The 20,293-nt window shown below is 44.7% G+C and overlaps 1 protein-coding gene across 1 annotated transcript in view; it reads right to left on the bottom strand.

Moving 5' to 3' along the window:
- The window catches only part of myo15ab (myosin XVAb), a gene marked incomplete at both ends in the record, with an annotated part of 142,713 nt that overhangs the window by 94,005 nt on the left and 28,415 nt on the right, over positions 1-20,293 (bottom strand). The window contains 10 exons of the mRNA XM_083764426.1: positions 587-711; positions 842-887; positions 3,562-3,713; positions 4,206-4,283; positions 8,903-9,028; positions 10,585-10,716; positions 14,686-14,781; positions 15,652-15,775; positions 18,551-18,609; positions 18,898-19,011. Of these exons, the coding sequence (XP_083620552.1) occupies positions 587-711; positions 842-887; positions 3,562-3,713; positions 4,206-4,283; positions 8,903-9,028; positions 10,585-10,716; positions 14,686-14,781; positions 15,652-15,775; positions 18,551-18,609; positions 18,898-19,011 (1,052 nt within the window). The remainder of the gene's footprint in view (positions 1-586; positions 712-841; positions 888-3,561; positions 3,714-4,205; positions 4,284-8,902; positions 9,029-10,584; positions 10,717-14,685; positions 14,782-15,651; positions 15,776-18,550; positions 18,610-18,897; positions 19,012-20,293) is intronic.

The following is a 20,293-nucleotide window of genomic DNA, read 5'->3' on the forward strand; positions in this document are numbered from 1 at the left end:
TGTGCGCTACAGTCGCGTCGTGTGTGTTCTTCTCATCAATCCAGTCCAATCAATCAAACCAATGATTCTCACTGTGGATGATAGAGCTTCTGTTAAATGTGCCAATTTCACTGAACGGTCCAATGACTTGAGAGTGCACTGAATCTAAATGAATGAGTCTTTATGTAAGTGTGAATGCAGGCGACGGTAAACCTTTTTTAACCCTATAGCATCTCTATTCTCTTCACATTGGTTTTAAGTGGATAAGATAGATTTAGATTTTCCTTAAATTAACCATATATTATTAGTCTAGAATAACCACTCTGCCTGTACAAAATATCGTCTCTGTTGGGGGAAACCTCATGTCCTATCAGGATGAGAGAGAGAGAGAGAGAGAGAGAGAGAGAGAGAGAGAGAGAGAGAGAGAGAGATGATGAAGGTCGTTTAGACCGAAACGTTTTCATCTGAATAAAACTACTGCTCTATAAGTGAGGACAGTGTGCGGGACCCTTTTCTTCTCATGACTCGCATTTGGTTGTCGGCCGCCCCAGATTGGTTGTCGACCGCCCCAGAGATGACCCCCCACCCCACCACTCTGGTCACTAACCTCCACAGGAAGCTGTGAAAGAGCAGTCTGTTTGGATAGCCCTCTTTCCTGATCTGGATGGTGTCCAGGATGCCAGAGTAACGCAGCTGAGTCTTCACCAGCTCCAGATCGAACACGCCTGGCTCCTATACATGTGTTGTGTACACGCACACAAGATACAATTGAATATAACAGAATAATAATATACATGAACATTTGTCAGATACACGTTTCAGATGTATTAAGTTATAAATGAAATGCACAAGCATACTGTACCTTGTAATGATTTGGCTTTATGCATCGCACAAAATATGGGTTACACCTGCCACGGACACACAGACAGAAGAATATATGAATGAATGAATGAATGAATGAATGAATGAATGAATGGATGGATGGATGGATGGATGATGAATGAATGAATGAATGAATGAATGAATGAATGAATGAATGAATGAATGAATGAATGAATGGATGAATGAATGGATGAATGAATGGATGAATGCATGAATGAATGATCATTTACTAATCATAATTAGAAAGCAATAGTCCTGATGGTGTGAGGCAATGTAGGGACACCAAATCGCCGATCTACAAGCTCACAACTGAGCTTGTATAGATCTGCTATTTTCAACAACAACAAAAAATAATTTTGAACAGTTGCGAAATAAGACATAGTATACCTTTACTTTTGGTCCTTTAAATCCATTCCGATACGTTTGCACTTTTACCCAAGTACATTTTGAATACCGTACTTTTACTTGTAACGTCTTTCTGCATTGCAGTATTGATCTGTTTTGTTTTGTTTTATCATTGATGTGAAAATGAAATTGTACTGTGATGTATCTCAATGCAAATGAGGCCAACCTCATGTCTTTCGAGAAAATAAATAAATAAAGGTTTGAATGCATTGAACCAATGATACTTTCACTTACTGTAAGTAAAACATTTGAGTATGCTTTTTCCCCATCATCACCGCTATGTACACACCTTGGAGGAGAATGAACATTGGGATTGTGCTGTGTCGCTTTCGCTATAGTGAACTCTGAGGCCCTAATCCCCATCCTCATCCATCAGAGATGAGATCGAACTCAAGCCAAGGACCAGAAGGTCATCCGTCCACAACAATAGCACAACGGTGATGGATCCACTTTACACCGAAAATCCACTTAAAGGCCTAAAATAGTCCACGTCGATCGTTCGCTTTGGGCTGAGAAATGCGGCCACAACAACGAGCGAGACGAGGAGGATGGATCATCATATCCCCTCCTTTGGAGTCACGACTTACAGTCTAGTCGTAACCCACTAAGACCCGAGGTACATTATACCTATAAATGCCGATTTGTAAATTTGTAGACACCCAAAATGTATTTGGCAGGACCCCCCCCCCCCCCATCTGAAAATGTTTTGTGCCAGGGACCCCCCAGAAGACAGTGTTAGGCAATTGAAAATTATTCAAAAAAAAATCAAACACTTTTTCAAAAATAGCAGATGTACATAACATCGGCTGTGAGCTTTAGATCTGCTATTTTTGACTAGCGCTGTTCTAAATCCTAAGCGTAAAAAAAAACCATGTTGCAAATCGAAATGACACAGATGCTTTCCCCAGGGACGCCCCTGACAATTTGGTTTCCCTATACGCACGATATGTTTGTGCCCCCCCCCCAAATGATCACACATGCACGCACGCCGCACATGCACTCGTTATTAAGTGGCGGATCCGCAGAGAAAATTATTATTATGAGGATCGGCGTGCCGCATTTTGTTTCCCCCCCCTCGGCGTGTTGCCCTAAACACACGATGCGTACTGTGCGTATATGCCTATAGCGGCAGTATACTGGCTTTCGCGGTTTAAATGAGATAAACGGCAAACAAACGGCCTCTTCTCTGGAACAGCTTGACCGTTTGTCATAACTCTAGATAGGCATAGAGGTGTGATGGAGTGTGAAGGCTCTGACGTTGTCGGGTGTTCGCTTCAGTGATCACTGGTTACACTGTCATGTACTGAACGTTGTCAGAAGTGATGGGAGCAGACAGCCTCAGCCCTGTTGCCAGGGTTAGCGAGAGAAATACGCAAACCAGGTCTACGAAAAACAAGCCCAGAACAGGCGACTAGCATTAGGAGACACGAGCGCTTTAAACATTATACAAATAGCCAATTGTTTGAGAACCACTGGTGCAAACAACATCTAGGAACTTGCATTCCCAAATTAGCAAAGCCCAAAATAATAAGCAGACCCGGCAACAGTGAGCCTCTCAGCCCATCTCCTCAGTCCTCAAGAGGGGATCAATAGGTGGAACGGGTGTTGGCAGCAGCAGACAGTGAATACTGGGGGTTTAGAACGAGCCGGCAATCAGAGTGCTCTTGACAGCTCTGTGATGTGGGTGTCGGTTGCAGTTACAGTCAATGTGTGTTTTCTAATCAATTCAATTCAGCACAGTGTTGACATTATATGATCCTTGACATATAGATGGAACAAGTGATTCCCAACAGGCGGGCCGGGGCCCACTGTGCCAGGAAGGGTATTGAAAGAGGGCCCCCAAATTGACCTTGAATTTATTTATTTGTTTTCTTATCGTGTTTACCTATAAGAACGTAGTGAACGTTGCGTTTACACGTATGTTGGTTCCATCGATTGATTGATCCTTAAAATGAACATGCTCTATATGAACACATCTAACCACTTAACATACAATTTACAATTTACAATTTAGGCATTTAGCAGACGCTCTTAATCCAGAGCGACTTACATTTAAGCAAGAACAAAAGCATGGGAATACATCACATAAAAGCATTTATCATGAAACATGCGTAAGCTAAGAAAGTAACAGTGGAATATCTATATAATGAAACTATACATACACTATACATATAAACTATACATATTTACTACTATGCTATACATATGTACTATGGCGTGCTATGGCGTGCTATGACATAGCGTCACAATCATCTTAACCACTTTATACACATACACAATTATTAAGTGGTTTACTTCTCTATCTTGTCCAGTAGCTCCTGGAGGCTGCTCTGGAACTTGGCGCTGACAGTGTTGGCTTGGTAGCGCCGGGCCGTGCTGCTGTTCCGATTGGTCGTCTTCTGCTGGGACACGGTCTCTGAGTGCTTCAGGAAGAGATTGGACACCATCTAAAGACACACACACGCACACACGAGCGTGCGTGCGCGCGCGCAGAGACACACACACACACACACACACACACACACACACACACACACACACACACACACACACACACACACACACACACACACACACACACACACACAGAGAGAGAGAAAATCTCACAATCTTATCTCTCTTATATCACACAAAAACAGCAAAAGTAGCAGATCCACAAGCTCGAAACGTGTCACGAGGCATGTAGATTTGCTACTTTTGCTGTTTTAGTTAGTAATTTGAATCCTGAAAATATGGACATACAGTATGTGGTTTCCATCCGACAGAGACAATGTAATAATATGTATTGCCTTGGTCTTAGATCTTAGTAATCAACACAGTGTGTGTGTGTGTGTGTGTGTGTGTGTGTGTGTGTGTGTGTGTGTGTGTGTGTGTGTGTGTGTGTGCGTGCGTGTGTGCGTGCGTGCGTGCGTGCGTGCGTGTGTGCGTGCGTTCCTCACTTTACTCTTGCTCTGGGTGAAGAGGTCCAGGACATCTTGTCGAACCATGTCAAAGTTCTTGTCCAAGAACTTCTGCACCTGGAAGAACAAATACTAGGCCTGTCACAATGATGACATAGTGATGGTAACTGCTAATGTTATTTGAGATCATTCTTATTTGCATAATCGTCATAATCTTTTCGATATTGAAAATATCGTTTTTTTGCTTTTTTCTAAAATTAATGGAAATATATTTGACCTGATGTTTTTGTTCATGCAGCCTAAAAGCTATTATTATGTTCCAATGTTCAATGTCAAAAACACAATTCAATCATTTTGTGAGATAAATAATTAAAGTAAAATGTCATGATCGTGACAGCTCTACAAATCACATGACTGTGATTATTTTGACAGACAGACAGACAGACAGACAGACAGACAGACAGACAGACAGACAGACAGACAGACAGACAGACAGACAGACAGACAGACAGACAGACAGACAGACAGGTATAGAAAGACAGAATCCAGGACTGAACACCTGCCTGTCAGTCACCAGGCTGACCTGCATGCCCCTTATGATGGATTTGCTCCCATTGGGCCTGATTCTTCAACGTGTTTCCGCTGATATATTGCCGTGACGCTGGCGGAAAGGCATTTACGTGGATTTCCCACATTAATTTGGAATTCATGGAAATGGCCGTGAACTTGACGCTGACTTTGGTTCGTCGGAAACTCCGCTAAATCCTCCGCCACCTCTTTAGGTGGCGGAGAAATTTGCGGAAGCATACACTTGCATATAGATTTATTCAGAAGGCTTTAGTCTTCATGCTGAATCAATAAATAGTCCCCAAATCTCAGATAAAATATGTAGGCATGTGCCCCCAACATATTGGTCGATCAGCACATAAAAAAACGATATATATATATATATATATATATATAAAAGCCGAGTGCACTTGTATGCCTAAATGCATGCATTCTAGAGGCAAGTTAGCCTATAGAGTCCCATAAGGAAACCCCTGCAAGCCCCGACACCTTTTATTTTATTTATTAGGATATTTCTATAGCATGCCATGCGCGATTGCGCTGCTCACTGGACAGCCTTCTCTAGGCTACTCGCAGTGCAACGCGTTGTGAGCTTGTAGATCGGCTCTCGCGGACTGCATGTTAAAAAACAAACTCACAATTATAATAAGAACATAGGCCTACACTTATCTGCATTTTGCACTGTACGAATCTAACGTTGTTTCGGTGTGTGTGTGTGTGTGTGTGGGGGGGGGGGGGGGGGGGGGGGGCAGACAGCAGCGTGCTGCCGATCCGATTCACATTGGAAAATGAATAGGGGATGAATTAGCCCTATATAAAAAAATAGAAGACCACATTTATAGCCTAATGAATGCAGCGTGTTTGAAAGTCGGCCAGTCATATCAGTTTTAAACCAGCTCACCTCCACTCGTGAACATGACGGACAGACAGACAGAATTTATAATAATGTATATTGATATTGATCACATGGATGCCACACACAGAATAGTTTAACTCACTGGATAAACTCACTGGATTATAATTTCTTCAGACAAGAGGATCCCAGGCCTACGAGGTAGGCCTATAATATATTTACTTATGAATGTATGGGGCTATGGGCTACTGTTCTTTATCGCGCAACAGTGTCGAGGGCCCATGCAGCCCCCCTCCCTCTCTCGTCTCTCTCTCTCTCTCGCTCTCTCTGAAAAGACGACTTTTGCATTGACATATCCGATATTTTAAATATCGGATATGTTTTACCTCTGCATAGGTGTGAGAGAGCACCCGCCTTGGTCCCGAACTTAATTAAATAAATTATAATTATATTGCTTCAGCGGAGCACGCACCGTTGCAAGCTTCGATAGCAGTGACCGCGGCTGTGATCTCAGACAAACTGCTGTCTGCTGAGTCATGCTTGAAGCCTTTTATGGTATGAAATTGGGCGTGGATCAATGCAGATGAGGTTGTCGGGTGCTTTTCCGATCACTTTGCACCCGCTGCATTCAGTATGACATACACCTGCGATACACCTGCGCACCTGTGGTACACACCACTCTCTGAATAACACGTCATCTCAACGTAGCTTGATCGGACGGATAAATACGATATCTGTTTCCGCCACCGTTACACTCTGGCGCATTTCGTTTTTGAAGAATCAGGACCTTTGTGTGGATTTGTAACAGAGGGGTGTACTATAGGTGACTTAAATGACAGAGGGATGTACTATAGGTGACTTTAATAACTCACCTGGTAGGTGACTTTAATAACTCACCTGGTAGGTGACTTTAATAACTCACCTGGTAGGTGACTTTAATAACTCACCTGGTAGCTGACTTTAATAACTCACCTGGTAGCTGACTTTAATAACTCACCTGGTAGGTGACTTTAATAACTCACCTGGTAGGTGACTTTAATAACTCACCTGGTAGCTGACTTTAATAACGCACCTGGTAGCTGACTTTAATAACTCACCTGGTAGCTGACTTTAACTAGAACTGCACTCTGTCGAGTGCATACTTGCTTGTTGCACACTAGTAGGCCATAAATGGCCAACTAGTGCGCAAGCAGAGCGCGCAAGTCCTTTCGACCGCTGTAAACTGTCAAATCTCAGTATCTCTGTGAAGGAACGTTTGAAATGATTAATGTTTAGATGTAACTATTTGCTACCTACTTTATACATATAAACATCTAGTATTATTAAGTATGATTCAAGTTTCTATCTATATAAGAAATACTGTTTTATCGTTGTAGATATATTCTGGATCCCTTTTTAGTTTTTCTAGTCATACACATACACACCACGTACTCTGGTCCCAGCAGATCAGGCACAATTAGCTATTTTATTTTTTACTGATTATGTATATAGTATACGTATGACTAGCTCTAAATGATGACGTAAGAAATATATATAGTATATATATAGTATATAGGCATATACTATATACGTATACATATATACTCTATACTCTATACTGTATAAAGTGTGTAGTTGTAAGTTGATTAGCGGTATACTGTGGTTACTTTGCGCCAAAAACCGTGACAGCTGTTCCGCCATTTGAGGCTTACGCAGAAAAACATCAAATCTGTGCCTGTGTTGCTGGACCAAATGACCACAAATGACCATATTTATTACGTCATCATTAAGAGCTAGTCATACACATACACACCACGTAATCTGGTCCCAGCAGATCAGGCACAATTTGCTATTTAATTTTTTACTGATTATGTATATAGTATACGTATGACTAGCTCTAAATGATGACGTAAGAAATATATATAGTATATATATAGTATATAGGCATATACTATATACGTATACATATATACTCTATACTCTATACTGTATAAAGTGTGTAGTTGTAAGTTGATTAGCGGTATACTGTGGTTACTTTGCGCCAAAAACCGTGACAGCTGTTCCGCCATTTGAGGCTTACGCAGAAAAACATCAAATCTGTGCCTGTGTTGCTGGACCAAATGACCACAAATGACCATATTTATTACGTCATCATTAAGAGCTAGTCATACACATACACACCACGTACTCTGGTCCCAGCAGATCAGGTACAATTTGCTATTTTATTTTTTACTGATTATGTATATAGTATACGTATGACTAGCTCTAAATGATGACGTAAGAAATATATATAGTATATATATAGTATATAGGCATATACTATATATGTATACATATATACTCTATACTCTATACTGTATAAAGTGTGTAGTTGTAAGTTGATTAGCGGTATACTGTGGTTACTTTGCGCCAAAAACCGTGACAGCTGTTCCGCCATTTGAGGCTTACGCAGAAAAACATCAAATCTGTGCCTGTGTTGCTGGACCAATGATGACGAAATGACCATATTTCTTACGTCATCATTTAGAGCTAGTCATACACATACACACCACGTACTCTGGTCCCAGCAGATCAGGCACAATTTGCTATTTTATTTTTTACTGATTATGTATATAGTATACGTATGACTAGCTCTAAATGATGACGTAAGAAATATATATAGTATATATATAGTATATAGGCATATACTATATATGTATACATATATACTCTATACTGTATAAAGTGTGTAGTTGTAAGTTGATTAGCGGTATACTGTGGTTACTTTGCGCCAAAAACCGTGACAGCTGTTCCGCCATTTGAGGCTTACGCAGAAAAACATCAAATCTGTGCCTGTGTTGCTGGACCAATGATGACGAAATGACCATATTTCTTACGTCATCATTTAGAGCTAGTCATACACATACACACCACGTACTCTGGTCCCAGCAGATCAGGCACAATTTGCTATTTAATTTTTTACTGATTATGTATATAGTATATGTATGACTAGCTCTAAATGATGACGTAAGAAATATGGTCAGAACAGCTGTCACGACGAAGGAGACCGGGCGAAAATATTACTTGCGCGCTCTGCTTGCGCAAGTAATAACTCACCTGGTAGCTGACTTTAATAACTCACCTGGTAGCTGACTTTAATAACTCACCTGGTAGGTGACTTTAATAACTCACCTGGTAGGTGACTTTAATAACTCACCTGGTAGCTGACTTTAACACTCACCTGGTAGCTGATTTTAACAACTCACCTGGTGACTTTAACAACTCACCTGGTAGCAGACTTTAATAACTCACCTGGTAGCTGATTTTAACAACTCACCTGGTGACTTTAACAACTCACCTGGTAGCTGACTTTCCCGGCATAATGTCTGATGGTGAACTCGGGGAGTGGCATCTTTGGCTTGATGTACAACGGATTTTCACCATGGTGATAGTGGCACTTCTGGAGGAAGGTGTGGTCTGTTGCCTGGCAACCACAATAACACAACAAGCTTTAACTATAGAACCTTTACAAGCAGAATTATAGTTTAACAATCTACGTCCTATCATAAATTGTCCTCCGTCGTACACATTTAGTACAACTTACCTTAGCTCTTATTTCACTCTGCCCAAAACGATTCGCCAAAAATAGCAAAAATATACGAGCTCACAACTGTTCTGAGCTTGTATAGATCTGCTATTTCTGGTGAACGTTCCCCCAAAATAAGGATGCGGCAGGTTCAAGTTTAAGCATATTTTGATTATCACAATAATATCGTTAATCACAATTATTTTTGCCACAATAATCGTGACATTTCATATTGTCATCATTATTTATTTATTTGTAGCTGCAGCTGTGTTGCTAATAGCCTGCCATGCCTGCTGAAACAAGTAAAATCGGCTTGGGTTTCATGTGACATTTTGAAAAGGTTGTAGCCAAGGCCCCAAACAGGGACACCACAGGTCAAAAGAGGTTAAGGAGTTAGCCGGTATCAGTCGGTATCAGACATTAGCCTGGCTAATAAGCCAGACTCAGCCAACGGCTGATTCAGTCTGGCTTATTAGCCAGGCTAATCAGACATCTCCTCTAGGAGCTTCAGTCTCAGTGAGATAATTACTTTTTATTCTGTTGCACAAAAACATAAACCCCAAAGCCAGTCGTTGGGAAATGTTGCCAGCAAGTTCTGGTCGAGTAATGCGTCATCTCGCTCAGCTCGCAATTAAAGTACGATAACTCACCACACTCATCACTGTCCCTGTGTGTGGGTTTGTGTGTGCGCGCGTGCATGGGCACGCTCGTGCACGTGTGTGCTTGCGCAAATGTGTGGGTGTGTACAGTCAAGTGCGTTTTTATGCCTTGGCATTTGTTGTGTGGATCCAGTTTGGCCTCACTCCCTGAACCCACCTCACCCCTGCCCCTGCCCACTTTGACAGACTGGAATGGTTTAGGGTTGACAACGACAGTACAGCATCTTGCAATGGGTCTGGTCCACAAAATTCGCTACTCCACCAAGAATCCACCAAGAGAATCCAAACAGTAAACATGTAATATGATGATGTGTGCCTACAACACAATGCTTGAACCAATCAATTGACTAATGGGAGGGCGAACCATGGCCACTCTGACTCAGACATATCCATAAACAACCCGATTATACCCATATATAGACAGACATGTCACTAATATATATGACTTGCTCATGTCATCAATATATGCCCATATATGGGCATACATTTTATAGCGGGCCCTGAAGGAACATAGTAGTAAGTAGCCTTGCCGAGCCATGAGGCCCATAGGGCAGGAGCCTATCTCCTGTTTCTGTAGCGTGAGGCAGCTTGATGTACAAGTACACCCCCTGGACATGACGCTAGTATGTCGCAGGGACTTACCCCCAATCCAACCCTTGATGCCAAGTGTCAAGCAGGGAGGCACTGGGTCCCATTTTAGAGTCTTTGGTATGACCCGGCCAGGGATCGAACCCCGACCTCCCAGTCTCAGGGCGGACACTTTAACCACAAGCCCACTGACCTGAAGGAACATACCTGAGGGAAGCCGCTCTGGTCGTCCAGAATGCGCAGTATCCCATGAGGCTTTGCAGCGATGATGTCCATACAGGCCTGGTTGTGGCTGAACGGCTGCTGCTGCCACTCTATCTGCTCCCTCATGTACTCCTCCTGTGGTTCACAGGACAGAAAGAAACCTCTTATCTCCATGTTTTAACTATTTTAACTAACCACCTTACTTGATCATTTACTACTACAGCGTGACACAACCACATCAGGAGTCGCAGATCTGCAAGCTGGAGACGCGGCGCGAAGCAACGCGTTTCCAGTTTGTATATCTGCTATTTTTGAATTTGAAATCCTGAAATTGTAGTTACTAGTTACTTTACAGATTTATATTTCAACTTCCATTGAATTACTAAATCTACAATGTTTGCACTGAAATGTTCCTGGAAGGTGACCTTGTGGTAGAATGCAGTGTGTGTGTGTGTGTGTGTGTGTGAGGGTGTGTGTGTGTGTGTGTGTGTGTGTGCGTGCGTGCATGCGTGCGTGTGCCACACGGTGTCGTATGCGGCAGTCAGGTCCAGGTACACCACCCCAGCTTTCTCATTGTCCTGGAAGCTGTTCTCGATGTCTTGAGAAAGTAGTGTTACCTGGTCTGCTGTGGACCTTCCACGACGGAAACCAGCTTGTTCCCGTGGGAGCTGTGAGTCCACCAATGGCTCTATGGCCATCCTCTCCAAGGTCTTAAATGGGACACTGAGCAGAGAGATGAGGCCTGTATGACTTGGGGTCTTCCGCATCTTTATTTGGCTTTGGCAAAGCTATGAGAGGCGCCAAATCTTTGGGAGCTTTAACCTCCGGTAGCATGCTGTAAAGAAAGCACAAAGCCAGCCAGATGTTGTTGTGCTCTGGTGGATGACGAACTCCGGGTGGATGTTGTCACGGCCAGGAGATTTGCCACGGCTTGAGCTTGCTCATGGCCTCACTGAGTTCCTCTGCTGTAAATTCTCCCGAGATGTTGGAATCGACACTTGGCCGCTCTTGAGATGCAAGACACCTCTCGCGATGTCAGTCGGGGGCAAAGTCTTTGTCTGCATCCGGGGAAGTGGCCGTTCTTCAGGAGCTGGGAAGCGATGGCATCTGCGGTGACTGGGCATCTGTGGGCTGTTGTATTTCTGCCTGTAAGCTGGTTGATGGTCTGCCACGCCTTAGAATGCGACTAGAATGGGTGAAGTCGATTGACTCGACGACTTTTGTCCATCTGGCCTTGCGGGTGGCGTCCAGCCTCTGGAGCAGTGCTGCCTGCGGTCAGTTACATCCACCTCTTCTCTGGAGCTGCATGGCTCTCTGGTGTTCACTCAGGAGGCGGCTGCACTCCTCGTCCCAACCTGGGATGTAGTTCCTGTTATAACCACGTGGGATGCACACAGGAGGCTGCATATAGGCTGCATCCACATCTGCTGTCTCTGGGTCTGGCAAGGCCGGCCGAACTTCTTCCCGTCTCCTCAGCATACAACTCCCAGTTGGCCTTTCGGAGATTTCATCGCTTGAAAGGTTTCCCTGGAACCGGTTCCAACCAGTGATGGAACTTTAATGACGGAAGGTCGGTGGTGTGAGCGGGGGAGCCTGTCGAGGACGCATGCGTCTCTCCGGTTCTGTGTCGTTATACTGTGGCAGACGGCAAAGGCCAGGTCCGGTGGTGGTGTTCCAGCGTGCAGAGAAGAAGGTTGAAGGCTCCTTGGGGTCGTACAGCAGCAGGGCATCAGTGCCGGAGTCCCATTTGCTCAGCGCCACTCCATTAGGTGTTGTGTGCGTGCGTGCGTGCACGTGTGTGTGCGCATGTACATGCATGATGCGAGCGTGTGTGTGACAGCTTGGGTGTCGGCTCTTTAACAGCTTCTGGTGATTGCCTCACTGGCTGCAGGTGCGTCCATGTCCAGGCTCCCATTGGCTGCAATACCTGTACAACTGCCCTCCCACTCTGGGCGTTTTGGTGTAGAGCACATCAACAAAAACCTAGATGATTTTAAAATGGCAATGGTAACAACTGAGGAGGTACTTAAAAAACTGAGTGCTCTCCAACCCTACAAGGCCACTGGCCATGACAATATTCCCTCCAAATTTCTCAGAGACTCAGCCATTTCCATAGCAAAGGGAGTAAATTAGAACCCGGCAACTACCGCCCTATTTCTATTCTAAGCTCCATCTCAAAAGTGATGGAAAAAATAGTCTATGAACAGGTTGAAAAGTATCTTGCCACTAATAAATTGCTGTACGAGTTCCAATCTGGTTTCAGAACATCCCACTCCACTGACACATGCCTCCTCTATTTGAGCGACCACATCAAACACGAGGTGGACGCTGGAAAATACTGCGGCATGGTCATGCTGGACCTCCAAAAGGCTTTTGACACCGTGAACCACTCCATACTGGTTAACAAGCTTAACCCATTCTGACCTGAGATCATATTCAAAAAATGTCTATTACATCCTGACAGTTTCATTATTAACCCATTCTGACCTGAGATCAGATTCTAAAAGTGTCTTCGATTTAAAAAAAATAGCAGACCTACAAGCTCGTATCGCGCCAATCGGTGGCGCGATATGAGCTTGTAGATCTGCTATTTTTCAATAGCTAAAGCATAACATGATGCTGACACCAAAATGGGTGCCCGGTCAGAATGGGTTAAAGCTATTGGTTATGATAGCACATCAGTGAGCTGGATGCAATCCTACCTGGAGGGGAGAGAACAGATGGTGGAGGTGAACGGAACACTGTCCCCTCCCCTCCCAGTGAGCTGTGGCGTCCCACAAGGAAGCATACTAGGGCCTTTACTGTTCCTAATATATGTTAACGACATGACATCAGCTTGTGACTGCAACTTGTTCCTGTTCGCAGACACTGCTGGTCTCGGACAGGAACAAACTGCAGGTTGAAAAGACCCTCAGCTCTGAACTCGGTAGAATCTGCACCTGGCTCGCTGATAACAAACTATCCTTACACCTGGGAAAAACTGAATGCATTCTCTTCGGATCAAATAGTAATCTCAGCAAGGCAGATGGCTTCTTGGTTAGAGTGGGTGACAATATTATCACACGAAAAGATCAAATTACCTACCTAGGTTCCATCCTGGAGGCCAATCTTTCCGGTGATAAAATGGCCACCAACGTAATCAAAAAAGTCAATCAAAGAACAAGATTCCTTTACAGGATCTCCTCACTGGTCAGCAAAAACACCTTGAAGACCTTAACAGGAGCCCTTGTACAAGGTTTCTTTGACTATGCATCCACCTCTTGGTACCACAGCACCTCAAAGGCCCTTAAAACAAGGCTCCAGACCTCCCAAAACAAACTGGTCAGGCTCCTACTTGGCCTCACCCCCCGAACCCACCTCACCCCTGCCCACTTTGACAGGCTGGGATGGCTTAGGGTCGACGACAGAGTACAGCATCTTGCAATGGGTCTGGTCCACAAGATTCGATACACCACCAAGATACCCATGTCTAAATACTTCCTTAATGTAAACGAAGTCCACACCCACAACACCAGAGGGAGTGCAACAAACCATGTACAACCCAGATTCGGCACAAACAAGGGACTCAATTATTTTCGCTCCTATGCCACCAAAATGTGGAACGCCCTACCAACAGTCATTAAGACATGTGAATCCCTTGACTCCTTCAAAACCGCTCTCAAAGGGCACCTACGGATGGCTGCAATTCGAAACTGGCCTCTGTAAAATCTGAATCCCCATCTCCCCTCACTGTATATGTATCTTTTCCCTTTTTGCTTCCTATATGATGAATTCCTGTTCTGTTCTTTAGCTACATAGAAATGTCTATTTGTATGTCTCTAAATGTTTTGATGAATTGAACAATGTGGACCCTGTTTAATTGGGTCGTCCACTCACAGTTAACAGTCTTTGTATTGAGTTTGTGCTTGAAATGTACTGTAAATTCTGCAAACTGTTAATAAATATTTCAATCAATCAATCAATCAGGGTGATATACTCCCTCTATCACCTCCCCCAGCCTCATTCTGTGGGGAATAGGCCTGGCTGTTTCCCCTGGTTTGCCACAGTGTGTGTGTGTGTGTGTGTGTGTGTGCGTGCGTGCGTGTGTTCGTGCTGAGTGCTGACCTGTTCCTCCTGGAAGTTGACCCTGTGGTAGAAGAACTGCAGGGTCTCGTTGGCGTAGTTGATACACAGCTGTTCAAAGCTGTTCACCTGCAGCTCCTACACACACACGCATGCACACACGCACGTGCACACACACGCACGCACGCACGCACGCACGCACGCACGCACACACACACACACACACACACACACACACACACACCTTATGTGGAATGCCCTGAAATGATCCATTAAATGATTATGTGTATCACTGGTTTCTTTCAAAATGGTCCTGAAAAACATCTATCAGGAGACACAATATATAGTTGTCCTTCAAGGACCCCTGCAGGGACAGAATAGCTTTATATTTAAGCTATTCGAAAATAGCTGATCTACTAAATTTTAATCATTTTTTCTACTAAATCTACTAAATTGACAATTGACAATAATTGTGAAAATGTGTAAGAATACAAATCTTCGCCATATCACATATTTGACAAATAAAGTCCATATGACTAATCTTATTAGGTATTTTTATTTTGAGGGAAAACTGTGTGTACATAGTGAAAATAGTCAATTTAAATGTCGCTGTGGATCAGTTAATTTCACTTTGATATGAAATTCATACAAAAAAATATGAATCTATCCATCTATCCATCCATCCATCCATATTGAAAGTTTGACCATGAGCTGGTGGAAACTTAGACCACTTGTAATCTTTAAAACAAACAAACAAATGAATGAATGAATGAATGAATGAATGAATGAATGAATACATCAATCTTCTACTTTTGCTGTGCAACATGCTTCCATATAGAGTAGACATGCTGGCTTCTACAGTATATGGAATCCACATGACTGGAAGCAGTCGTGGTGACTGAGAATTTTTATCCGTGAGTGATATCGGCAGGTGTGCGCCGTGCACGCTCGTGTGTGTGTGTGTGTGTGTGTGTGTGTGTGTGTGTGTGCGTGTGCGTGTGTGTGGACCTCGAAGCCGTAGATGTCGAGGATGGAGATGTAGAGGGCCTCGTGGCGCGGGTAGACCCGGCCGTTGATGCGCTCCGTTAGCCAGCTGAACAGCAGCGAGTACAGGATCTTGGCAACGGCGTCTCTATGGAAACACACGACGACACAAGGCATGGGTTTCTATGGATGCGCAGCATGCAGCCAAACTGCATGGCGTTTCTATGGCAACAGGAGGACATCATCAGAAATACCCTCGCGTCCTTCGTCCCCCTCATGTGCCGTAATGTCGTCTCCCCGCGGCAAAAAAAAAGAAGAAAAAAAGAGAACAGCGGAACATATCAACGGCTGTCACTGAGAGATAGAGTGCTTTAAGGTGTCATATGCTTTATCCACTTGAACCTCCCAACCTTCTGCACCTATTCTGGGGGGGGGGGGGACGACATTCACCCAGACACGCAAAGGGTTTAAGTGGTTAAAGGGGGGTGCGGGGAGGCCCGCGGGGACACACGCTGGAATGGAAGGACATGATGAATGAAAAGTGGTGCCAGGCGTGTCCCGAATGAATGGATGCTTATCACACAAGGTTATCACAGACAGACAGAAGGTGAAGTGTATCGTTTAATTAGGTTGACAGAAGCTTCTTCAAGCTTCCCACTTCGCTCCCTAGAGGCGTATACTCACCCTGTCAAATGACCGCACACTCATTCACTCGCTCACTCACTCACACACTCACACACTGACACACTCACGCCCGTGCAAACAATCGCGTGCGCGTGCATGCACACAGGCAGGCAGGCAGGCACATTCAGCAGCTCCTTTCCTCCCCTCCCACATAAAGTGGCATCTGACTCAACCAACACTAACCCCAACATACCATGCATGTCCTCCTTCTCTCCTCTTTCCCCAGACGAGGTTCTACAACTAGTAACATCCTCTAGACCTACCACTTGTCCTCTTGACCCTGTCCCGTCTCCAATCTTCCAGACCATCGCACCTGATCTGCTCCCCTTCATCACCTCCATCATCAACACCTCAGTAACCTCAGGCTGCGTCCCATCTGCCCTCAAGTCAGCCAGAGTAATACCACTCCTCAAGAAACCAACCCTTGACCCCTCAGATGTCAAGAACTACAGACCGGTATCACTCCTTTCATTTATTTCTAAAACCATTGAACGTGTTGTCTCCAACCAGCTCTCTCTCCATCTCTCACAGAACAATCTGCTGGATCCCAACCAGTCCGGATTCAAGAAGGCCCACTCCACAGAAACTGCCCTGCTGGCAGTCACAGAAGCACTACATGCTGCCCAAGCTGCTTCCCACTCTGCAGTACTGATTCTCCTAGACCTATCGGCAGCATTTGACACAGTGAACCACCAGCTGCTCCTAGACACCCTAGCGGATCTAGGCATCGGTGGAACGGCACTAAAGTGGTTCTCCTCCTACCTCACCAACCGGACCTACCAGGTTTCCTGGAAAGATCTGTTATCATCCCCCCGAACCCTCCAAACTGGGGTCCCACAGGGATCTGTACTTGGTCCCCTCCTTTTCTCACTGTACACTAAATCCCTTGGCACTATCATCTCTGCTCACAATATATCCTATCACTGCTACGCCGATGACACACAACTGTTCCTATCCTTCCCCCCCTCTGCCACTCAGGTGGAAGAGCGCATCACTGCATGCCTGGCTGACATCTCACAGTGGATGTCCTCCAACCACCTCAAGCTGAACCCAGACAAGACTGAGCTTCTCTTCTTCCCAGCTAAGTCCTGCCCTATGCGGGAGCTAACTATTTCCGTAGACAACGCCCTGGTAACGTCTGTCCCAACAGCCAGGAATCTTGGTGTTGTCCTGGACAGTCAGCTCTCGTTCAAAGCTCACATCACAGCTGTCACTCGATCATGTAGGTTCACACTCTATAACATACGACGAATTAGACCGTTCCTCACCCAGGAATCAGCCCAGCTCCTAATCCAGACAACAGTCTTGTCAAAACTCGACTATTGTAACTCCCTCCTTACTGGCCTACCAGCATGTGCACTTAAGCCTCTCCAGCTGATCCAAAATGCAGCAGCTCGCTTGGTCTTCAACCAGCCAAAGTTCTCACATGTCTTCCCCCTGCTCCGCTCCCTCCACTGGCTCCCGGTCGCTGCCCGCACAGAATACAAAACTCTGATGCTGGCATTCAAAGCAACCAAAGGTATGGCTCCCCCATATCTTATAAGTATGATTGAACCCTACAAACCCTCCCGCGCACTCAGATCAGCCAACGCAGGGAAACTGGAAGTACCCTCACTAAAAACGCCGGGACAACGCTCCACACGTCCCAAACTCTTCTCCCTTCTGGCTCCAAAACTGTGGAATGCACTTCCCATTGCAGTCAGAACTGCAGCATCACTCCCAATCCTCCGCCGTAGCCTGAAAACCCACCTTTTCAGACTCCATCATGGCCCATAGCACTTACCCTAACCCCTTAGATAGCATTTCTGTTGGCTTAGATAGCATTTGACACAGACTTATAGCATGTTATGTAGACAGCACTATAATTGTATTGTATATAGTCATAGCACGCCATAGTACATATGTATAGCATAGTAGTGAATATGTATAGTTTATTATGTATAGTGTATGTATAGTTTCATCATATAGATATTCCACTGTTACCTTCTTAGCTTACGCATGTCTCATGATAAATGCTTTTATGTGATGTATTCCCATGCTTTTGTTCTTGCTTAAATGTAAGTCGCTCTGGATTAAGAGCGTCTGCTAAATGCCTAAATTGTAAATTGTAAATTGTAAAAGGAGGTGGTGCCCCCACAGAGGTAAAAACAGAGGACCTTTTCTCCTCATTGTTTTTACTGAATGAGTTCCCAGATTGGTACAGACAGGCACACACTCGCTCACTAGTTCACTCGCTCACCTGGCATCCACAGCACTCTCCACTGTCAGTGGTGTGTAGATCTTCTCTCTCACGGTATCCTGGGGGAAGAACACATCTCTGTCATGCATTAAAGAAAGAAAAAGAACAGGTGCGCTTCCTCTGGGAAACTGCCCTTTGTTTAAACGCCTAAACCAACTAAACGCATTAGTCTTTTGAAACTTAAAGCCTTACTGGGTGATTTCCCTGCTCGTCACTGCCATCATTGCAGGTCTTTATTTCATTCTTTCGCTTCCTATACAAGGAGCTCTTAATTGATCCCTTTGAACTTCAAAGGGGTTGTGTCAAACCTGTGTGTGTGTGTGTGTGTGTGTGTGTGCACTACTCACTGTCACTTTGAAGGTGACGGCTTTCTGCAGGCCCTCAGGCGACACCTGCAGGAGCTCTGCCACCACCCTGAGCTCCTGAGCACTCACTACCGCAGCAACCTCCTGACCTTCAGCCTACGCACGCACGCACGCACGCACGCACGCACGCACGCACGCACGCACGCACGCACGCACGCACACACACACACACACACACACACACACACACACACACACACACACACACACACACACACACACACACACACATTTTAACCATTTATTTATGTCCACACAAAGGATATGCATAGCATTTGTGATTGATTGCCCCACTCCCCCCATCAAACACAAGTGTTTGGCCAAAAACCACGTGACTTCCATTGGAAAAGCATCGAGGCGGCCATGAAACACGGACGGAACAGAGCATGTCCGTTTGATATGTGTGAATGAGGCCTATAAACAGTTTGCTTGATGTCCTCTTGGGGGCTTTGTCATGTCCTCAGAGTATACTGCAGGCCAGCTGGCGGTAGTATCTGTTGATATGTTCAACCTGTCCCTCTCCCAGGCTGTCGTTCCCTTGGGCTTCGCCGTTTGTGCCACATGTCCCCGAGCACTCCAAGGCAACATGTCTGAACTGTCACCTCTGACCTTGATTGTCAGTAAATGTGATGAGAGATTGTTGAGGGACTTTGTTCCTTTGCTGCCTGGCTGGCGGCCACACACCACGGAGCCATGGCAATTTGCATCTCGTCAAAACACATTTTGGTTCCATTTGTACACTCTCAGAGTCACACCCATACGGGTCCATTTGGAACCCACTCAAGGACACTTTGAGACCCACTGACTCACTTTGACCAGAATGGAACAGAGCCTTCATTAGTATCATCGGTAACACCTGTGAAGGAAGTAGGGAATGGCGTACATGCATGTGCATAGAGCCCATTAATCTACTGATGGCATGATGCAATTGCCCTTGCTATTCACCAGTGTTCACCAGTCTTCTGAAATCTCTGAATACAAGTTTTGTTTAGTTTTCGTTATATTTTAGTCATCTAGAATGTTTTGGTTTTAGTCTTTTTTTAGTCTCTTTTTTGGGGCTTTTTATGCCTTTATTGATAGGTATACAGTAGATTGACAGGAAATGAGGGGAGAGAGATGGGGGTGACACGCAGCAAAGGTCGTCCGGATTGGGACTTGAACCCGCGATTCGCTGTCAGGCTGGATTACGAGCCTAGGAGCCCAGACAGCTATGGCAGGTGTCCGGGGGTTTTAGTCGAATCTTTGTAAAAAAAAATCATTTTGGCAACAAAATCGACAGTAGATTTAGTCGACTAAAACTAGACTAACAACTTTTCAGATGAGAGATGACTAAAACAAAAACTATGACATTTTATTCAAAAGACTAAATCAAAATTAG

The sequence above is a fragment of the Protomyctophum parallelum genome (genome assembly GCF_964188405.1).
Source record: "Protomyctophum parallelum genome assembly, chromosome: 5".
In the NCBI taxonomy this organism is placed as follows: Eukaryota; Metazoa; Chordata; class Actinopteri; order Myctophiformes; family Myctophidae; genus Protomyctophum; species Protomyctophum parallelum.